Raw genomic sequence first — 22,051 nt, 5'->3', positions numbered from 1 at the left:
CATCAAAAATAGTTTTTTTATTTGATGAAATTTTCATGATTTATTTGGTTAAATGCTATTTTTCATGGTATTCCCAACTGGCTTCCCCTGTCTACAAAAAAATGATTTGACTATTCCCTAATAGTTTTGGATTTGGTTAAAATTTGCTTATAGGTCACTTTCTTTCCATTTCAAATCACAATCAACAACGACGTGAGTCTAATATTGCTAATCAGATTATATCAAAGTATTAAAGTCTAACATCAATTATTTCTTCTAAATGGTAAAGTGGCAACGCATGTGCTGTTTCTATGAAGAGATTATATTCTCATTTCAATTCACGATATGGAATCTAATGCTATTTAAAAACCAAATTGTATATTGTACTCTTTAATCTTGGTTATTCTTTCACCATACTTACATTTCAACCTCCTTTGAAATTATTAATTTAAGTTATATTTTCTATGTGCACTTTCTTTTCGAGTTGTTATCATTTTCAAAACAATCACATTCTATTTTTAATTCTTTTATTTTGTTTTGTCTATATCTCAACTATACTAATTAATATATTATTGAATAATTTGCTTTTAGTTTAAAACAAAGTACACTCACTTATATTTTCATATGTATTTGAATTCACTATGCAAGTTTCTTATAATTTTATTTCGTAAATTAATGCTTTAAAATTTTACTGCACTACAAAAATTACTGATACAATGCATAGATATTTTTTCATACAATTTTGTTTTGTTTCCATAGAAGACAAATCGATCGCAACTCATTTTTTTTAAAAGTAGCTCAAGAAAGTAGGATTGTGCAGATCTCATAAAGAAAAATTTGGCCATATTTTTACCAAAGATGAGACATCTCAATACCCCTTTCCTTCTCCACCCTCAGTGATCACTCAGAGCAAGTTTGTTTTTTCCGTTTGTGCAACCTCATTTACTTCAAAGCACAGGACAAAAATTGCTTTTCTGTTTACATGCAACCAAAAAACACTCTCAAGTACTCCCTCTTTCATGTTACCTTGTGCTCTCACCTCTCTACATTTCCCTCATTCATGATTCCTATCGTTTATATCAGTGCATAATAGAAACAATACTCAGTAATAGCACACACAATATAGGGTTCCATTTTGAGAAACAATAGCCTTCATATTATGATTATGTTGCATTTCAAGGGAGAAAACAACAACAGGGGAGGGACCTATACCAATAACAATACTCTCTAATACAAGTTCAAAATTAATCCCAAAAGTAGGAGGATTTAGCAAACCCTTTGTTGTTGAAGTATACAATCCCTCCCTTTTTAATCATCTCATGGAGTTGACTAACATAGATACATAGTACTACTCACTCACCATTTTCCTTAATGGAGCCATTTTGTTGAAGAAGTTCCTCATGTTGAATGGCACAACTCTGCTCCAGCTCCTCAGTTTTTGCAGCTTTCTCAAGTGCTTCAATCAAGTTGGAGAGGCACTTGTGAGGATCATCCAATGGGGACTTGGGCATGAGGTTTTCAGCAACATCAGCAGGGGTGATTTTGGCCTCACCTATTAGCCTCTTGATGGTGTCAAACAAAGGATGAGTTTGTAGCTTCAAGTAATTATTTGCAAGCACTTTAAAGCCATCAAAAGTGCAATAAGAGAGTTGAATGTGTTTGTCCATTCTCCCCCTTCTAATGAGTGCAGGATCAAGTTTCTCCACATAATTGGTTGTGAACACAATCAACCTTTCCCCTCCACAAGCAGACCAAATCCCATCAATGAAATTCAACAGCCCTGAGAGTGTGACTCTGCTGCCACTCCCTCCTTCTTCCTTCCCCTCTTTCCTTCCGACAACAACATCCTTATCAGTCTCCTCGTCCGACAACAACTTCTCTGTCTTCTTCTTCCTCTGCCCTGTAAGATCAAGAGAACAATCAATGTCTTCAATAACAATTATAGACTTACTGGTTGTCTCAATCAGAAGCTTCCTCAACTCTGTGTTGTCCTTCACTGCAGTGAGCTCCAAGTCATACACATCATAGGCCAACAAATTCGCCATTGCAGCAATCATAGTGGACTTCCCCGTCCCTGGAGGACCATGAAGAAGGTACCCTCTCTTCCATGCCTTCCCAATCCTTGCATAGAAATCCTTGCTCTTGCTGAAAGTCACCAAATCCTCAATGATCTCCTTTTTCTTCTCAGGCTCCAAGGCCATTGTTTCAAAAGTAGCAGGGTGCTCAAACACAATGTGGCTCCACATCGTTTGCTTGTAACTCGGCCACTTGTAGCCAGGGCTATTAGTATACAACTTCCTCTGCCTGTTCCTCAAACGAATCTCCTTCCCCTCCCTCATCACATGCTCCAAATACGACTCGGTTATGACCTCTCTATACTTGTTGTGAAAAGTGAGCTTGTAGAACCTTCTCTCCTGTTCTGGATAATAGGACATTGAAGACCTCGTTGGTGACATCACTTTGCTACACACCCACCAAACTTTCACACCCTCGTGCTCATCCGTTACCCTCTCGTACTCATCCATGGTCAACACCAGGTTGCTGCTATCTTTACCCATTTCAGCTTTGAGCCTTTTGGCACTCTTTGATGTGTTGGCACTGAGATATGCCTCCACAGCCCCATAGGCCTCACTGCGCTTTAGCCTGTCTCCCATGTACTCATGGAAGGAGATTCGAATGTAAGGGGAGAAGTAACTCATGATCCTGTGTGTGTACTTCTCCAAGAATCGTTGAACCCCGTAGGGACAGTACTGTCTCATGATCGTCCACAAGAACATGAAGCTCGCTAAGGTTGACCCCATTGTTGTCCACATCTCACTCATCATCTTCATCTCTTCTCTTTCAGAGGGTGAGTGTCAAACAAAAGAAAGAAAGAAAAAACTAAAAGGTGGTGAGAGTGAGTGAGTGGGTGGGGATGAGAATTGAGAAAGAATAGAAGGGCCAGCCAGTGTTTATAACCAAAATGAGTCAAATGACACTACCAAAGCAATGTGGAGTATTTTTAAAATGGGAAGAGTACAAGTGAAATAGAATATTAGGTTCCACTAAGTGTTTTTTGATTTGGTGGGACTATGTGGAAGGTGGTCCAAAAGCTTGAAATTATGAACTGATTCATGGTATGTTGTGTCTTATTGGACAGTGCAGAGAAAGAAAGCTCTGAAACTGAGCAAATACCTTAACAAAAAAACAAATGTGGCCCCTGTTTTTGCGCATGACTAGTGAAAGAAACTCTCTCTATTGAGGTTGCTACTTGGCTGTCAATGGAGATGACGAGCTTCTCAATTAACGCTTAATGGGGTCCTTCTCATGCTCACAATACTTAAATTTCATGTACTTGTGTCTATTTCTCATTGTTTGATGCACTTCTTGTCATTTTCCTCAAGTTGTTGAAACATACCACAGAGACAACCATAATTCCAAGTTAATAAAGCTACACCACTAATGTTTTCCAAATTAGATCCATGTTACATGTTTGTTTCTTATCCAGTTTTACAAAAATTTTCTGCACTAACCATTTTATAAGCTTTTATTCATTATTGAACTGTGTCTACAGTGTATGACGGTTTATTCACTTATTATAATGACGCAAACAACCTTGAGGTCATCAAAATGATGTATATATATAAGTTTTTTTTCGTTTAATAAACTTTTTCTGGCTCTATACTTTCATCGGGTTTGATCTATAATACAGAATCAGAAACACTCCTACTAGAAAATTAAAGAAATTTAGAGCATAACACGAAGCACGATAATTTTGTGTTTCATTTTTATCTCCCCATGGTTGAATAAGTTCTCACTTTCAGTTTCAAAAACAGAATTTGTAAACTTAACATACTAGTGCCCATGTGATGATACCTGCCGTCACCTTTGAAATTTGAAGAGGTTGGTTGGGTTGACTCTTCTTTCATTTTATTTTATCAAATTAATTTTTCAGCATAAAAATACTTCCACCACGTCTCATTTCCATCACATCTCATTTATTTGGAAATAACTTTTTGAAATTTATATATTGTTAGGTTTTATATTGAATAAAAATGAAAAATTAATCATTATTGTTTCCCTTTAAGGTAAAGGCCTATTCAATTTTATAGCAATAAATCTAACTCTTCTCTCCTAATTTTTGTGCTCATCCTTCCTCTCATTTTCTTCCCTTTTCTTAGTCCCTTTCAAATCTAGCGTCGTCTATATAAATATTATGGTATGTTTGAATGACACAACTTAAGAGAATAATTTATCTTAAGGTTAAGTTGGTCTAGATATAAGGTTTAAATCAATTTATTGTAGTTGAAGATTGAGTGGAGTAAACTCAAGCTGAATCGGTTCAAATCGGCTAGAATCGGCTGAGGTCGAATCAATTCAAATTGTGTTGAGGTCAAATCGACCTAGGTCGAACCAGTTGAGGTCAAGCTAAGTTGAATTAAACTCAAATGTAGAATTGAGTTCGTGTAAAGTAGAAATTAAATTGTTTTATCTAAAAAAAATTGAAATGTAAGATATTTCAATTACTTCATCCAACCTAATTATTTTAAAAAAAAATGAAGATAACTCAATTATAAATAATTCAATTACCCAATTTCTTGAAATTGCTGAAATTCCTCATCTAAACACGAGGATTAGAAAGGCTCTACTAGCCATAATTTTCAGAAAACGTGTTTAGAATGTTTGAGATTCAAGTTCTTCAACTTCTCTAAATTGTGATCAATGTATTCTCGCATTTAACCGCAAACATATAGATAATTCTGTCCACTCAATAAAACTTATTATTCTATAACTAAGGTATCTTCTCATCCTAACATTGATCATTCGTTAATTACTCGACAAACCAATTATATAAGAAAAATAAGTCATATCTATAAATTTATTATCTTACATTTTTGAGTTGAATATAATTTATGTAGGTATAACTTTTACATGATTAGTGATGTGTTTGGTATAAAATCCATAAAATTAACCATGATATTTCACATAAGTGAATAGATAATAAAATATGAGGTAGACAACAAAAGCAAGCCCAATTTCTAAATCAATTATCCTACTCCATTGTCCATTATAGAACTCCATTTGATAAAGCCAAAAGCTCACGTTGTCAGTGGAGAATGGGTATAGGCCTTTTTGGGTTATGATGACTTCCATTGAAAACAATATGATACAACAAAGTTTCTTATAAATAAGAAAGAAATAGGAGGAAAAGAGAGAACAGTAGAATAAATTTATTGATGAGGTACTGAGATAAGAATATACTGTATAAATTGTTATGTGACTGTGCTATATATTTAACAAAAAATATATGTTAATTGTTAATTATTCTGTTTTAGCTTATTTCTATATGTATTTCTTTTCATAAAAAAAAAGAAATAAAGCTTTGATTAAGATATTAGTTATAAATATATTTTGTTTCCTCGAGACTAGTCGGGTATGGATGGGAGAGAAATGGGACGCAGAATTTGGTATGCGGAACATGAAATTATTGAAAACATGTAAGCATACGCCAAACTGAATTAGACACTATTTATTCATTGTACTGTTTCTTTGTTCTTTTATATTTATTGTATTTGAAAATAATTTACTCAAAAATAATAGTAAATATAAATATAAATATAGTTTATCATTTTCTTAAATAAACTCATTGGAACAAAAATACAATTGGTGCCAAAATATATACTCAACTCGAACTAAGGTTTTTAACCTTAAAATTTGACTTTTCAGGAAAAATTCTCAACAGATCGAAATTAGGCTGGTTTTTTTCTCTTTTCTTTTATAAATCATTTTATTAATTTTTTTAGAAAAATTATCTAAAAAAACATTAACTGGTATTTATTTTAAATTTAAAATTGTAACCATGATATATTTTATAACAAAATAGTACTTTAATTATTTTATACTTTTAGAACATTTAATTGAATCCTTATTAATCTTTTTCTGTCACGTTTTATAATTTAATAAAATTATAATTGAGTTCTTATTAATTATAAAATTATAATATAATTTTATAAGGACTACATCACCTAGATAATGGTTACATCCCTACTTAATAGAAAAGTTTAATAGTGGAAAAAATTTTAATTTTTAAGATTTCAATACACAACAAATTTAATAGAGACTGAGTTTTTTTTCCAATTAAGTCGTTATTTTTATTGAGGCAAATAATATTTAGAATTAATGGTAATTATTTTACTACTTATGTTTATATAAAATTAATAATTTGTAATTTAAATTAATATAAAGAATTGAACTAATTCTATACGAATATATAATTTTTTTTAGTAAATATATGACACTTAACTTAAATTATGTTTTATTAGATTCATTTCATTATTAATAAATTTATAATATTTTAAAATACTTTTAATTTAGTTTAAGTTCTATTTATTTAATCATTTTGAAATTTGATAATATTTTTTTTAGTTTTAATTTTTAAGAATAAAATATTCTTCATTAAGTTAATAAAATTATATTTATCACATAAATATTAATGTAACTGATAATTATTTAAAAAAAACTTATTATTAAATTATGAATTAAAAAGTTAACTATAAAAACTTGTTGGCAAAGTATAAGTTGTTGATTGTAATGATGACTGCACCTTTTGTTGTTGGTTCATTTTGTTCATTTTGATTAAAATGTAAAATATAAATCAATTTCTAAGACAACTTTGAGTGAATTTGTATTGACAAACTGATTTTATGATTTTCCTAATAATCTATTATGTTAAAAAAAATTGATTATTCTCGGTAAAAAATATGTTTTTTACATTTTTGCAAATAATTAATTAATTAGGATGATAATCGTGTATATTAAAAATTTTTAACTCACAAATAATTGATTATGTCGGTTCAGAATCATTTTTAGGTTACACAAAAAATATATTAATCAATTATATTTAAAACTAATCAATTATATCAAATAGTTACTTCAAAATTTCTTTAAAAAGAAAGTTTTCTCCTTTTCAAAATAACATTTTCTTATCTTTCAAGTGTAGGGAGCTCTTTTTTGATTTATATATCTTTCTAAAAGTGCTTCTGCATTTTATTTTAAAAGAAAGATTATTCAAGATTTATCAAAGATATAATTATGCTATAAGTTTTTATTGTAATATTGATCAACTCTCGGCTGATAAGTTTCTTGTTTCCTATTGTAATTTCTTGAGTATGTATTTGTACCAGAGGTTAATGTGTTTGTAGTATCACCGTTTCTTCGTAATTCTGGAATGATTGTTTCAAGATTCTTAATATCTTTTAGTGAAGACAGAGTTCAAGTTATTGGATGTAAAATCAAATCTATATAAAAGTTTTGAGTCTCTTATGTTTTCATGCCTTTATTTTTAGTGTTTGATTTGGTTCTTAACATTGCAAGTCATTACTAATATGTCAACAAGATTCATAAAATTATCTGTGATCTATTTTTGAAACTTTGAAAAATCATTTTTTAGTAAACTCAATTCACTGGTCTTAGTTTGAATTTAACATGTTTCTTCTTTAACATGGTTGACATAATAACACAAATAGAAAATATCTTTAAAAGATAATACAACAATAATTAATAAATAATTGAATACTTCTCACATAATAAATATTCATTATACTACTTGAAGTAGACAAGTAAGAAAATATGTTTTTGAGGGTAGTGTTGAACAATTCTTTTATAAATGTTTAGATAAACATTTCAATTTTTTCCTACAACCTTTTAGATAACATAATTGATTAAATTCTTTTGATATATTCATCAGGACTATAAAAAAAAATTAGCATTCCTTATATGTAGTAATGACCAAAGTAAAGAATTCTTTCGATGAAATTGATAGGGTTTTGTTAAGACCTTGTTCATGCTGTTTTAATGGTTTGTGTTATTGGCCCCAAAGATTAAATATAGGAGAACAAAAAAGACTCCTTTATACCCCGAGTTTGAAAATTTGATTTATCTTATTAACCTAACAAGGATGATAGGTTATTTCTAGTGTAATATAAAAATTGAAGTTAGGTGTATTTTTTTTAAATGCAAACATTTTTTGTTTGAAAAAAAAATATATATTTCTTAAAATATTAATTATTAATTTCTAATAATAATCATATTAAAAAAACTAAATATTGAATATAAAAAAATTATAAATTTAACAAACAATCCCTACAAATTCATCACTTTCTCTTCATTTTACACCTTATATTTTCTTCTCAAAATTTTTATAGAAATTATCACAGATCACTTAAAACCAAATACATTCTAACACATCATTTCAAATCAATCCCCTTAGATCTCCACAAATAATAAATTATATCTACCAAACATAATACAACTCAACATATTATACCATATTACACAATTGGTAGATTTTGTGACATACATAATACAAAGAACAATTATGTTTGAAAAAAAAGAAGTAAATCTAACAAAATTAAGAAAAGACAAACAACTAACCTATTTCATGTTATATATATTTATTTATTTTTTCAATTTTGAAACTCTGTTAAGCCTGAGGATTATAGCTTCATAAATCATACCAATACATTATCATAAATACTATAGTATTCAACTAGGCTAAAAAAATTTACCTACCAAAAATGGACTTCAGATCAACACATTTAATTAACTAATATAATATGACTAAAGTAAAAATTTAAAAAAATGTGAAAAGATATAATCGATCAATGTTAACAATAAAATCTTTAAATATTAATAATATTTGATAGCGATTTCAGAGAATGCTGTACTCTAAAATCACTACCCAAACTAAATGCTGTACTCTTCCTTCACTAATTCGTAGATTCCAAAATCTACTTTAGAATTGAGTTTTTGTTTTTAAGAAGAGGAGAAGTTGCTAAAGACACACCACCCTTTCCTAAGTCCACTTCTTCGTGTTTCCTTTTTATTCTTGACCACTCTTGACACGAAAATACGAAAGCTCAACAACTCAGTCCAAGTCCTATTTACTAACCACACCATACAAACACACACTATGTAAAACATTTAGTAAGTTAAAGTTTTAACGTAATTGAATTTTAATTATAGTTTATCAATTACTTTACAAACAAAAATGTCCTTACATGAAACATCATGTTAGAAAATCGAAGAATATTCCTCAATGACGTATAGAACATTGAGGTTTCGTAAAAAACTAGAAGTTTAACCCTTATAATAAGATAACTTAAATGACTACCTTATTTTATATTGTAATAGAATCTTCAGTAATATTTATTTCTTCAAATCCAAAAAAAAAAAAAACAATTGCAATTTTTTCTACAAGTCCTAAATGCAAGCCTATATACATTAATTAGCATTTAATCTTTGAGTGTCCAAAACTTACTCATTTCATTCATATTAATATAATATGAAACACCATTTATAAAAAATTTCTAATTCATTATATACCAAATGAACTCTAATTAAATGAAAATTAAAAGTTTCAACAAAATCAACTGTCTGAATTTAATATAATTTAAAAGTCCTAACAAAATCTACCATCTAAAAGTCCAACAAAAAATCATTAGTTTTTTTTTAATATAATTTAATACTTAGAATTTATGGGTGATCTTTTTTAATATAATTTAATATTTAGAATTTAAGGATGATCAGATAAATCAACTCATTTCACAACAAGTTTAACTCAAGTTTAACTCGAATTAGTCAAGTTCTTATTGAGCCGAATCTATTTTTAACCCTAAAATTTGCATTTTTTAATCCAATCTGACTTACATTTATGGTAAAATGAATTGACTTACGGGTTTTCATTCATTTGGAGAACTCTAAATTTGTTCTTTAAATCTAATAATTACAGAAATAGTTATCCATAGGAAAGCAATAAAGTGTGAAAAAAGAGTAAGATATAAAAAGAAAAAAAATGTGAGAACTTGTATATATGTAAGAGCATGTTCCCGCACTCCTAAAAATGATATCCCCACTCACTGAACCTCACGTTGATCTTCCAATCCCACGCTGAAACAACACGAAAGGGAAGAAGATAGAATCGAGTAACCTAAAGAATAGAGTTCTATCCAAAATAAATAATGAAGTTTAAAAAAGGCCACATTTATACAGGACTAAAGTTAACTAACCATCACTATATATACAGTATTGAATCTAAGCTATGACTGCAAAACTTTTCTCTGTTCCTCGCTGAATTCAATGATGGCGACCAACAACGTTATCTCATGTTGCAGCACTCAGGAATTGTCTGCATCTGCCATTTCTCCCACAGGCATATCATCTGCCTAGGCGATTGGTAATGGGCAGTGATATAGCCTTCTACACAACCAAACTGGCAGAACCTCAAGCTATGAAAATAGTATACTGGTTTCGTTCTGTTAAATTGTTCTACCCACATTCCCATACTCACATCTTCCATTTTAAACAACTGCATAAACAAGAAAATATTGACAACTTCGGCCACTACAGACATCAAATGCACTAGCATGAACATTCTTGAGGCATTACAGGACAACAGAGAAAATGTGCAATGATATATTAGAATACTTACCCTTAATTTATGCTTCTCGAATTCAGATAGAATGTAGCTTGCAATATCAGAAGACAAAATATAACCCGGTCCATTAGCATAGGGTGGGTATTCCTCTTCTGGCCACTCCTAAAAGCAGAATACAACAAAATTATCATCATCAAGAAGCTAGATGTGACAAAACCATGAGGAAGTAAGAACCATTATCAATTCAATCACGGCCTATTAGAGTAAGAGTTCTGAATACACGACGAAGCTTTTTGCTGAATGCTGTGTGATATGTTCGGTTAGGGATCGTGATCTCCAACCTATAAAATTAAGATGACTGACAATATGGTGCTGCAACGAGGTGCTAACCATAAACAATGGAGACCTGATGACTGGTTGGAAAGAGGGAAGAATAGCAATTCTTCATGAAGTAATTATTGTAAAAGCAAAATCAATGAAAAGGTTGCACAATACTAAAATAATAATAATAATAATAATAATAAGTGGAGTCAATACTAAATGAAATTATTTTAGACTCTGTTTGAATACAAACTAAGCGTGCCTTTGAGAGGTTATCCGCTATATATATAAAGCTTTTCCAACGAAGAAACTTTCAAAACAATTAAAATTTTGTATCGAACATACCCTTAATTTCATTTTGAGCTTTCGCTTAGTTGTGCCAAAAGAAACCAATGCTCAAGCCGAGATCATACACTCTTTGGATCAAATACAGACACTTTGTTGGTGACGTATTATAACAAACTAATTCATAAAATATTTTCCCATACGACGCTAACTCCTCAACTATGGTATAAGCATTGCAGTAGCCAACAGGTTTTGATTACCTCATATGTCACGGCCCATTTACCATGGCGCATGGGTCTGTGGCGGTAATTGATGTTCCCGATATAAAAGCTCATAGAATATGGAACATTCCTTACTCGAGTAATAACATCATCAACTTTTATGAAAGTGTCATCATCTCCCTTCATGATATACTCCGCAGAAACTGTGCGAACCTGTGAACAGTACAGCCATCTCATACATTAACTTAAACTATTTCCTTTCTAAACTGGATCTTTTTTAAACAATCAACTTACCCCGTATTCACAGATGGCCACCGTTTTGAGCACAACAAGGTCATAGTTATCCATGTAAGGAACTATAACAATATCACCAAAATATTCTGCCTCCTTCTTCAACTCCACGTTAATTTCCTTCCTCGGGTTCTGTTAAAACCATTAAATTGTAAAGAAATCTCCAGAACCAACAAAATGACTATAATTTGAGAAACTTGTTCACCTTACCAGTGCTACAAAGAAGCGAGCCACCACTTTCGAAGATTTGATTAAGCTATGCTGCATCCATGACTTCCTCACAGCCATCCGCTCAGCAAAATGGTTTCCGGCTGAAAGGATCCCAACAAACAATTCCACGCCAAAGTGAGGAAGACTTGGGGCACGCCATCTGGTTGAAAATTCTAGCTGCTGCTGCGAGGAAATGTTGGGATGCACCGAGGGCAAAGAGGCAGCAAATACAGAACGGACACTAATGTCCCCACTCAAGATAAGACCAGTGGCATCCTCAAGAGCAAAGCCCTGTTCAAATCAAAATAGAACATTATTATGTAAAACCCACTTCAAACTAAGAAGTTGAAGGACATTGATTACCCACAGTGCGATAAGGAAAAGAGGTGACATGCCTCCCATCAACATGAACATGGTAACCCTCCAACCCAGCACTGAGAGTAAGAACAAATAGCTTGTTCACAGAAAATGGAAATGGCCAATCAATTGGTACTCGTTTTGTCCGACCAATCAATCTCTTCAACCACCACTCTGCGTTGGACTCCACTGCATGTCTGTCAGTGTCACCATCATCATCATCATCACCCCGAATCCACTTCTCACATTTCACCAACCCATCAACTGTACAAGTAACAACTTAATTTAGCACTATCACAACCTATGATGCACATTTAGGATTGATAAATGTATCATGTACAATAGTATCAAATACAACAATAGTTCGAAGATAAGACACATAATATATGCTTGAACTAGAACTTTACTTATGTTTTTAATAGAATTTTAGGATAGATGATCTGGATGTGGAGGTGACGTGGTCACATTATCTTAAGTTTAATGCAGGGTTGTGTGTTGTTTGGACATGATATTAATGTTTGAGTTTGAGATGAGATTTGTATAGTTTTAATGAATTCAATTTGTTGTGTTTTATCAATTTTGTGTTATGTTACTACATTTGAGACAAATTAGTTTAAGTTGTGGTTATTTGAAGCAAAAATGGTCAATGTTAGTTTATGAGTTTGATGCAAACCATAATACATATAATGAGTTTGAATGACCAAGGTTGAATTCAGCTGAGTGAAGAATGATGTTTGAGCAAGTTATGGATTGTATTGATAATTTTGATTTGTTTAAAAGTTTTATATGATAAAGTGACTTTGAATAAAACCAATGCTGCATTAGTTTGTTTTTCTAATATTTTCGCTCAAGTGGAGGATTTTCATTCAAGCAAAAATAGAATAGAGATCCAAAGCTTCTCTTGTTCATATTTTTGCTACACTGAAAATAACCTTGTTTTCAACCTTATTTTTGCTCAAATGAAGAATATTTTGCTCTGGCGAAAATGGGATGGACTGCTACTCAATGCTTGTCTATGCCATTTTTTTACTCAAGAATAAATTTTCACTCAAGCGAGACAATTTTTCCTCAAGCTAAAAAAAATGATTTTTTTTCTTTCTTTATTTTTCTCATTTTGTCTCTTTAATGGATTGTATGTTAATGTTTATTATAAATGTAAGTAAATGTTAATTTATATATTTAATTGATTTATGGTTTTGTTTAAATGATGTGTTTTGTACGGAAATGGTTGTTCAAAGTAATAAGAATTGCTTGAATTAATGGGTCACGATGATATGTCAACCATTGTTTGATTTGTTTATTAAGGGTTGACACCTATATTTGTGTATTAAGTATTGAACTGATCCTGATCCATTATTCTAACGTTCACTTGTAGATTTGGATCAAATGTTAGTCTCTTATGGGGGACATACTTAATACAAATCTTTCAGTAGTGTAAGTTGATATTCCGTTGGTTAAGTATCCTTGATGTATAGATGCATGTGTGGTCTATATGGTTGTTGTATGTTGGATTTTGAATAAAATTGAATTGTTTTGACTTGTTTATTAAAATGTACCTTTCAATATATATTTTTCTTGAAAATTTGTTTCAATAGCTTACTCTTGCATTTGTTATTTGTATTGTGAACTGCACATATTGTACAATGTGCATAAGCATATGTAGGTATAGGTGCGGAATAATGTCAACAAGAGAATAAAGTTTTTTTTTTTTAGTTTTTGACTCAGTGATATAAATATTTGTGCGTGTGTGTGTGTATATATATATATATATATATATATATATATATATATATATATATATATATATATATATATATATATATATATATATATATATATATATATATATATGTTATGAATGTTTAAGTTATATTTGAATTTCATGCCTTCTGATGGTTTATAGTATAGTAGATAGTTTAATTTTTAGATAGGAATGTCTCTGTGTATACAAAATCATAAAACTCAATAAGTGTAGGTAAATTCAAATCAAGAACATACTTCTTCGACATTACTCAAAAGCAAAATAAAAGAATAGAAATCATTGTGATTATAGATCACTCATAATGAGTACAATTTTCATTCTTGGATCATCATGGGACAATGCTCCAATGTATGGAGAATATACTCCCTTGACACAAATATAGACAAAATTTTCCGGTTTGGCAAATTGCAATATAAGTTAATTTCAATTAATTTAAACATGTGCATAAAGTACAATAGACATGATTAAAGGCAATTGAAGAAATGCAATTGCTTTTAATGAGATCAAGAAATTATATGAATTTAACTAGCATTCTTAATTAATATAAACCTAGGTATTTTTTTCTTTATATTTAAGTCTGGAAAAATACATGCTTATATGTCTCAAATGTAGCAGCATTAGATTTTCATAAACTAAATACTTCTTATATGGGGAGCAAATTTAAGCAAAGTGTTTCATAAATCACAACCATAATGAATAAACATACTTTTTCTTACCAGTATCTTCCCCAGCTCTGGATTTCCAACCATCACAGCGCATTGCAGTACCCCAATGCATGCGGTAACACGTGTTGAGTTCAATCACGGGCTTTCCACTCCAATCCCCTTTCAACCTAGGATTGAAATGTAAGACCCTAGGTGGTTCTTCACCCTCCACCGTCGTCAGCCCCTGCAACTCCATCATAAACTGACACTTCCTCCGTTGCGGTTTTAACGGCTCCCCAACCACCGTTAAATGGGACCCTAACGTGAGGCCACAGGGAATCACCATGGACCTCCCGCGGCTGAAAAATACGGGTCCGGATACCGATATGGATCCGGGGCATGGTCTGGATTGGTTATCGGGCTTGGAAACGGGGCCCTGCGCTTTGCCTGATTTAAGTTCGGCCCAAATAGCCCTGCCGACGCGGCAGGCGGATTGGTAGAGGGAGGAATCAAATGCGGCGTCGTTTAGGGTCAAACCGGAGACGACGCCGTTTGGGGGGCGAACGAGCGGCGGGAGGCGAGACGGTTGTTCTTGAGCGGTTCTGAAGACGAAGGGTATCTCGAGGAAGACGAAGAGAATGTAGAAGAGGCCAAGAACGATGAAAATTTGAGTGGATCGTTGTCTGGTGAATGAGAGAAGAGTATCTAACTTCCCTATTCTCCCTCTTTTCATCTCTGGTTTTGGCGCCTGAGAATAACCGATTTCAGGTTGGTGAAGACGACGTCGTTCTTTCTCTCGCTGGCATTGCAATGTGATTCACGTAACCATCATTATGCTCTCTCTTCATTAATGTCAACTTTACTATTTCCCTGCCACATTTTGAGGTCGTTCAAAACCAGACTTTTGAATGCCATCATAAATTTCAAAACCACAAATATACCATTTATATTTTCATATTAACCATCATAAATTCGAAATATAGAAATACTTTTTGTTCATAAAAGTTATAAATATACTATCATTATGAAAATGCATTTTCAAATGTTTTCATTCCAATTTATAAATAAGGGATTGTGAATAGGAGAATATTTAACGATAACAAAGAAATATAAAACAAGAAAAAATTAATAAATCTAAATAATGTGATATAATAAAGGCTTAATGTTTGTTGTCATGGTCCTCATTTTTATCAAATCTTTAAAATTGTCCTTATTTCCGTAGTGTACGTCATTTAAATAAGTAACGAAGCACGGTACAGGTGGCACCGTTTAAATCAGTAACGGAGCATTGTACATGTGACACTGTTTGTATTACATTTGTATTGGGTGTATTACGTATAATGTACATGTGGATTATTAACATTAACTCTTCAATCTGGGGCAAAAATTTTCCGATTAGGTCACACTGCAATTAGGGATTGACGAGTACATGTGATTTCTTTATCAGTTAGGGTTAGGGTTTTCGTAATTCTGTTTTGGGGTTTGTTTGTGGTTGAAATGTTGTGATATTCTCTCCACGGTTACAAATCGGGGTTAATCCCCCATTTCTCGTTGAACCACCAACATTGCACGAATTGCTACAACACTTTTGCCTCCAATGATTCAACCAGAGGTAAAGGAAGAAGATTGGATCGTGCAACAACACATATTGGGAATGGAGGAAGAAGATTGCAACAACTGACCAACTGCCCAACAATTCATTTTCAAAACCCTAGCTCACCTATTTATCCCAAAATATCTAATTACTCCACCTGTATAGTACACATAATACACTTCAGTACAATGTAATACAAACAGTGTCACTCGTACAGTGCTTCGTTACTTATCTAAACGGTGCCACCTGTACTGTGCTCCGTTACTTATTTAAACGACGTACAGTAAAGGACTAAATTAATCACGAGTTGCGAAAATGAGGATCATTGTAAACATTTGGTAAAAATGAGGACCATCCACAGTAAACACTACGAAAATTATGACACTACGAAAATGTAGGAAAAATAATATTTAAGCCTATAATAAATACAAAATAAAATAGAAAAGATTTATACATGATGAGAGTAGAAAAAAACTATTGTTGGTTAAAGAACAATTATTATTGGTGTAACATTTAAAATAGATAATAAAATTTTATTACATAAAGAGATTCTTATTTTTTGGTGTTCACATTTTTTTTCACTTTTATTCTTTACCAATTGTTTTTTAAATTTAGTTATTTTTTTTGTTTGACTTTTTTCTTTTAATTTAATAATTTTAATATTTTGAAAAAATAACACACATTTTCTCTAGTAAGTTAATAAATTTATTACACATAACCGCTTATGATTAATTATTACATAAACTATTTTCATACTTTAAACTAATAAATAATATGTATGACTTTAAAATACAAAATCATCTCACTTTACTCAATCCTCTCTTAGCGTTATTGTTTTTAATAAATAATTTATTTAATGCAAAATAATAATTAATGCAATACCCTTCTTTTCCAAGTTTTCCAAAAACAGAAACTCAAACCCCATCCCTCTCATTTCCTCTACAAATTCAACTCCCTCCCCATCTGTCTTTCTCTCTAATCCTTGCTGCCATCTCACCACCTCTTGCTTTTTGATCAGGTTATGGAGAAGAAGCCACACCTGAGCCTCCTGCTGCCTTCACTCATAGCCTCTCTTTTTCTAGGTAAGTCTCCCTTTGTGGTTTGAAGTTCAATTTCGAAATTCAACTCGAATTCCTGCTTCCATTCAGAGTTTAATCATGTGTTCATCCTTTCCATGTGGCTGGATGATGAATTGTTCTAGGTCAAGATGAGGAATTCTGCTTCTCCTCTCTTAGGTTGTCTTCACTCAAGTATTCACCCAAAAATAGGTAAGGGAAGTTGACTTTTCACCCAAATTTCGTATGAAATGTGTTCATGAGTGATTGAATTGCTTGATTGTTTGTTCAATTCATGTTTGAAACTGCCTGTGTGTGAAATTGGGTGTTGGATGATTCTGAGCGAGCCTGCATGTGAAGAACAGATGAGATTTCCTGGTAGTTTCGCCTAGGCGAGCTGCTCTCGCCTGAGCGAAAATACCAGAAGATCACCTCTGTCACTGCGTGAAATCTCGCCTAAGCGAGCTGGAGTCACCTGAGCGAGATAACTTCTCGTCTAGGCGAGCCAGTTTAGCCTGAGCGAGAGTTTACCCAGGATTTTTATTTTGCCACTGTAAGAGGTCTCGCCCAGACAAAAGAGCAACTCGCCTAAGCGAGACAAACTCTCTAGCTTAGGCGAGACCCTCTAGCCTAAGCGAGTTTCCCTGCAAAAGTTAGCTTCTTCACTGTTTTTGACTAATTGATACTGTATTAATTGCATTAATATGATAATGGCTGGTCTTGTATGTGATCCTTATGCATGATAGTCAGTGTGATGGAATTGAGTGTGAAATTGGTATGAATGAGAATATGTTGGAGTTAGGATTTCAAGGAAAATTCTAAGGAAAATGATTTTAGTAAATATAAGGGCATGAGGACTCATATTGGTGGCATCCTGACGCTCCTAGTAACCATTAAGACTCATGTAGAGTATGATGGATTACGTCGGGAGGAGTAGCAAGAGGTCCTGGTCTATGGACCCGATCCGTCATAGACATGATGGGGCTTACCTTGGGAGTGGTTGGGTGAATACCCCTTGTGCCTAAAACTCTGCAGAGTTTGGAAACCGTCACAAGTGCAAGCCACCGAGAGCTCCAATGTCACTTACATAATCCGGATATCGAGTATAGAATGGTGTATGGTGTTATGGTTGGGATTAATTGGATGATTTTGATAATTGTGTGATCAACTCTGATTTCTGCCTAACTATAAAAAATTGCATGATTTACTCTTGGTCCAAGTTAGCTTACCCTTCTTGTATGCTGTGTGTTCTATGTGTCTTCTATTTTTGCAATGATCGTCCTTACTGAATGACGTGAGCAAATAGAGGTGTAGGTGAGGATACACCCCTCCTAGACAGGAGTTGAGTGGTGTTGGACACTTTCAGTTGTTGATGTCACATTGGTTCTGCTTAGATGGTTTGGGTGTTGAAACCCTTTCTTTACTGTATATATGGATAGTACATGTATAGTTATTTTGAGGATGACTGTATTGTACTTTATACTGGCCTGTTTCCATCCACTGCTTTTGAATTATCCAAAATTAAATGTTCTTTTTGATAGTATGAAAACTATTAAATCGAGATATTACAATTAACATGGGAATTCTCTCATTAAATTAACATATTTCATATTTTTGTTTTACTTATATATATATATATATATATATATATATATATATATATATATATATATATATATATATATATATATATATATATATATATATATATATATATAAAACTAAAAGCTCATTTTTGTATGGAATATGAACCTTGTCTTATTCTTAGAAATAGAGTTGGAAACCAGCAATCCCACAAGTAGCCAAATGAAAATTGTTTGGTCCGATTATAGTCATATTTTAAATTGGTTTAAGTCGGTCGTGTATTGCAACAATAAGCTATTTGAACCCAATTTGAAAGAAATAAAAAGTAATTTCAAATTTAAAAAATCAAATACGTTATGTTTTTAATTAAATCATATAAACAAAATTAACTTCGTTTTTCAAGATATTGTGGTATGATAAATAAATTGACACACGTATACTATTCAATAAAACAATATTTTCTAATTAAAAATTATGTTTTAATTATAACTATTATTTTTTAAAAATGGATTTAGAAGTTTATTTGACCTATTTCATTTGAGTCATGTGTTAAATAGTTCAAGTTAAAACTAGTCTGTTTTAGTTTAAGTTTTTTTTTTTTTTTCAGCTTCCTCCGGTATATTTTAGGTGTTTTTGGAAAAATTACCATACTAAGTCTATTTAATCAACTTTATTCAGAGTTGGCCAAAAAAATAATATATAACGAGTAGAAAACGAATATTAAAAATGGATATTAAACGAATATTAAAAACGGATATTAAATCCGCAACGGGTAGAAACAGATATTGAAAATGGATATCCGCTACCTGCGGATACGGGTATTTTTGATATTCGCATGTTAACGGGACGGATACAGATATCACAGTATCTTTATCCGTGCATACCCATACACACTAAATTTTAATTCACAAAAATACCCTCATATATATATATATATATATATATATATATATATATATATATTAGTAAAAATTATCCTAACCTAATTTTTTCTAAGCTGCATATTTTGTCTTGTTTTCTGTCTTCACTCTTCCAACTTCAAGTATCGATACGTTATCCTCTTTCAGGTACATCCATTGACATTCTTCTCTTTCCTTGCTTTTAAATTGGGCATATACATCAAATCCTATATAGACAATGACTTTTATGGTATGCTTGTTGTCAAATGATGGAATCAAAATAAGAATACTTGGTACGTGGTAATTGAGGTTTATTATTTGTTTATTTTGTTTATTTTTCAGGAATCAATCAGAGGAAGTGAATTTATTGATCAAAGCACTAATCAAAGAATTTTCATTGTGTTGAACACGTCATTTTATATTTACTATTATAATTATTTGAATTTGTATGAACTTAAATTGATTTGAACTTTATTTAAAATTTATGACAGTGATGTATTTTATTTTATTTTATTTCAATTTATGATTAAATATTTGTTTTTTAAATAATTTTGTAAATACCCACGGGTACCCGTGAATACTCACATATAAGAAAAAAATAGGCGGGTACCCGTACAGATATGGATACGGATACGAGACAGATATTTATCCAGCGAGTAAGGTACGGGGAACTACTACCCATATCCTACCTGCTCCGTTGACAAGAAAGATAAAGATGACAAAAGAATGAAAGAGTAGATTTTGAAGAGGTGAAAAAATTTAAAGACTATATAAGTATCAATCAGGGGAATAAAAAACACAAATTTAGAGCTGTTTCTTTATGCATTTAATCAAATTTCTCCATGCACCCATCATTCCAGATTTTATTTTTCAAAACACACTAAATCAATTCCAGAAACATGCACTCACGCACTTTTCCGGAAAACACACACCCACTCCTATTCTGGAAAAAAAAAAAAAAACAAATCAGAAGGTATGATGGGCTGCAGGAAGAAAACTTTTAAATTGCAAGAAGTAACAACCCAATTTTAGCCCAGTAAATAAGAAGGAAAAAAGGACTTTTAGAGAAAGCATCGAAGAAGTTGTTAAGATGGGCCTTGTGATATTTCTGTGAATTTTTTCTTTAATCAAGTCAAATGATGTTAAAAATACATGTCTAAATAGATTTTGGATAATATTTGCGTGTTTTCTAAAAAAGTAGCAAAAATTTACTTTTACGAAACATGTGGATTGAGGAAATGTGATTTGGTTGGATGTAATGTCAGCATCTAAAACTTTGGTTTTTAATAAGTTGTACGATTGTTTACCTATTAATTTTGAGATTAAAAAAGGAGGTGATTTTATGGTTCCATGTGTTATTTATATGGAAACAATGCTAAATTTTTCTTTAATTTGTTCTTTTAATGTTTCATTGATATGCGATTGTAGGAATGCTTAAAGAAAATTACTCAGGATTTGCAGTTTTTCTCTTTAAATTTGGTTGTTTTGTGTGCAAAGTTTCTTTGTAGTCCTTTACTTAAAGTGATTTAAATGGTTATCATTATTGAAGTTATCCGAATGAATTGGAGAACTAGAAATCATAAGACATTTCAAAATTCAACTATTTTTACTTTTGTTGTTTTTCAAATAAATGAGTTATTATGAAAACAGATTTAAAAAGTATATGAGTAATGTCGTCTCTCGTTTGTTGGTGCTGAAAATTTTCAATATTCAAACTAAGAAAAGTAGAAGGGTTTCATTTACGGATGTAATATGACAAGTTCAGTTTGCTTGGCTTAAGGTAAATATTGATTGTGTAGCTAGGGATTGTCCTATTTTAATTTCATGGACTAATATTTTTAGAAGAAGTCGAGGTGAATATATATATACATATATATATATACATATATATATATATATATATATATATATATGTAGTTTTTAGTGTTTTTAAAAGGTTTGAACTTCAATTTATGTTGAGTTTATGTGGTCATTTGTGCTTTGGAGCAAACTTTGAGATAAAGTTTCAGAGACTTCGGTTGGAAAGATGTTCAATTTGTTATAATTTCTTAAATCAACGAGTGATTTTTGAAAGTTTTCAAGGGAAATGGTGTTGGTGCTAGCATTTTTATAAACACATACAATTCAAAAATTATCATGTTTTATTTATATTTTTTTCATAAAATTATCATGTTTTATTTATATTATTTTTTTAATATATTTTCATGTAATAATACATAATTATTGACTTTTGACTTTAGGAAAGATATCAAAGTTGCAATAATGTATGGGATAACCTTATTTTAAAATTTACGTCTTCAACTAATACCATCAAACTTTTTATTGTTGTTTTATTTCAAATAACATTTTTCCTTCAAAAGAAAAAAAGTTTTTATCATAATGTTGTTATTATTGACATCATAATTATTTTTTTTCCAAATAACATTATCCTGCCT

General features: G+C 31.5%; 1 protein-coding gene and 1 pseudogene across 3 annotated transcripts; both read right to left on the bottom strand.

Annotated features, from left to right (window-relative positions):
* Positions 1–1,107: 1,107 nt before the first annotated feature.
* Positions 1,108–3,063, bottom strand: LOC114175663 (AAA-ATPase ASD, mitochondrial pseudogene; annotated as a pseudogene).
* A 6,734-nt stretch (positions 3,064–9,797) lies between these two features.
* LOC114176292 (hydroxyproline O-galactosyltransferase GALT6-like) lies at positions 9,798–15,386 on the bottom strand. Of its 3 annotated transcripts, none has more exons than XR_014993363.1 (7): positions 14,557–15,386; positions 12,089–12,342; positions 11,722–12,012; positions 11,515–11,643; positions 11,260–11,433; positions 10,026–10,555; positions 9,798–9,906 (listed from the first exon to the last, which is right to left on the bottom strand). XR_014993363.1 is itself a non-coding variant. In XM_028061277.1 (7 exons), exons 1-7 carry the CDS (start codon positions 15,215–15,217, stop codon positions 10,115–10,117), a joined length of 1,827 nt encoding a protein of 608 aa, XP_027917078.1. In that variant the 5' UTR covers positions 15,218–15,385; the 3' UTR covers positions 9,798–10,114. The 3 variants fall into 3 exon arrangements, 2 of the variants coding, with proteins under 2 accessions (XP_027917078.1, XP_085526663.1); XM_028061277.1 differs by having other exon boundaries at positions 9,798–10,324; positions 10,448–10,555; positions 14,557–15,385; XM_085670537.1 differs by having other exon boundaries at positions 9,798–10,555.
* Positions 15,387–22,051: the final 6,665 nt, after the last annotated feature.

Source organism: Vigna unguiculata, chromosome 3 (genome assembly GCF_037176805.1).
Source record: "Vigna unguiculata cultivar grain cowpea cultivar isolate G323 ecotype 2 chromosome 3, ASM3717680v1, whole genome shotgun sequence".
Taxonomy (NCBI): domain Eukaryota; kingdom Viridiplantae; phylum Streptophyta; class Magnoliopsida; order Fabales; family Fabaceae; genus Vigna; species Vigna unguiculata.
Note: the sequence above shows the minus strand (reverse complement) of the source record. Positions and strands in the feature narration are given on the sequence as shown.

What these genes read in the sequence shown, in the direction of transcription:
- LOC114176292 (XM_085670537.1), bottom strand. Translation starts at nt 15,217, where the DNA reads ATGAAAAGAGGGAGAATAGGGAAGTTAGATACTCTTCTCTCATTCACC. An exon ending in CTCGCTTCTTTGTAGCACTG is followed by an intron (nt 11,644 to 11,721) that starts GTAAGGTGAACA and finishes TGGTTTTAACAG; the next exon opens with AACCCGAGGAAGGAAATTAA. An exon ending in AATGGGCCGTGACATATGAG is followed by an intron (nt 10,556 to 11,259) that starts GTAATCAAAACC and finishes TTCTGCTTTTAG; the next exon opens with GAGTGGCCAGAAGAGGAATA.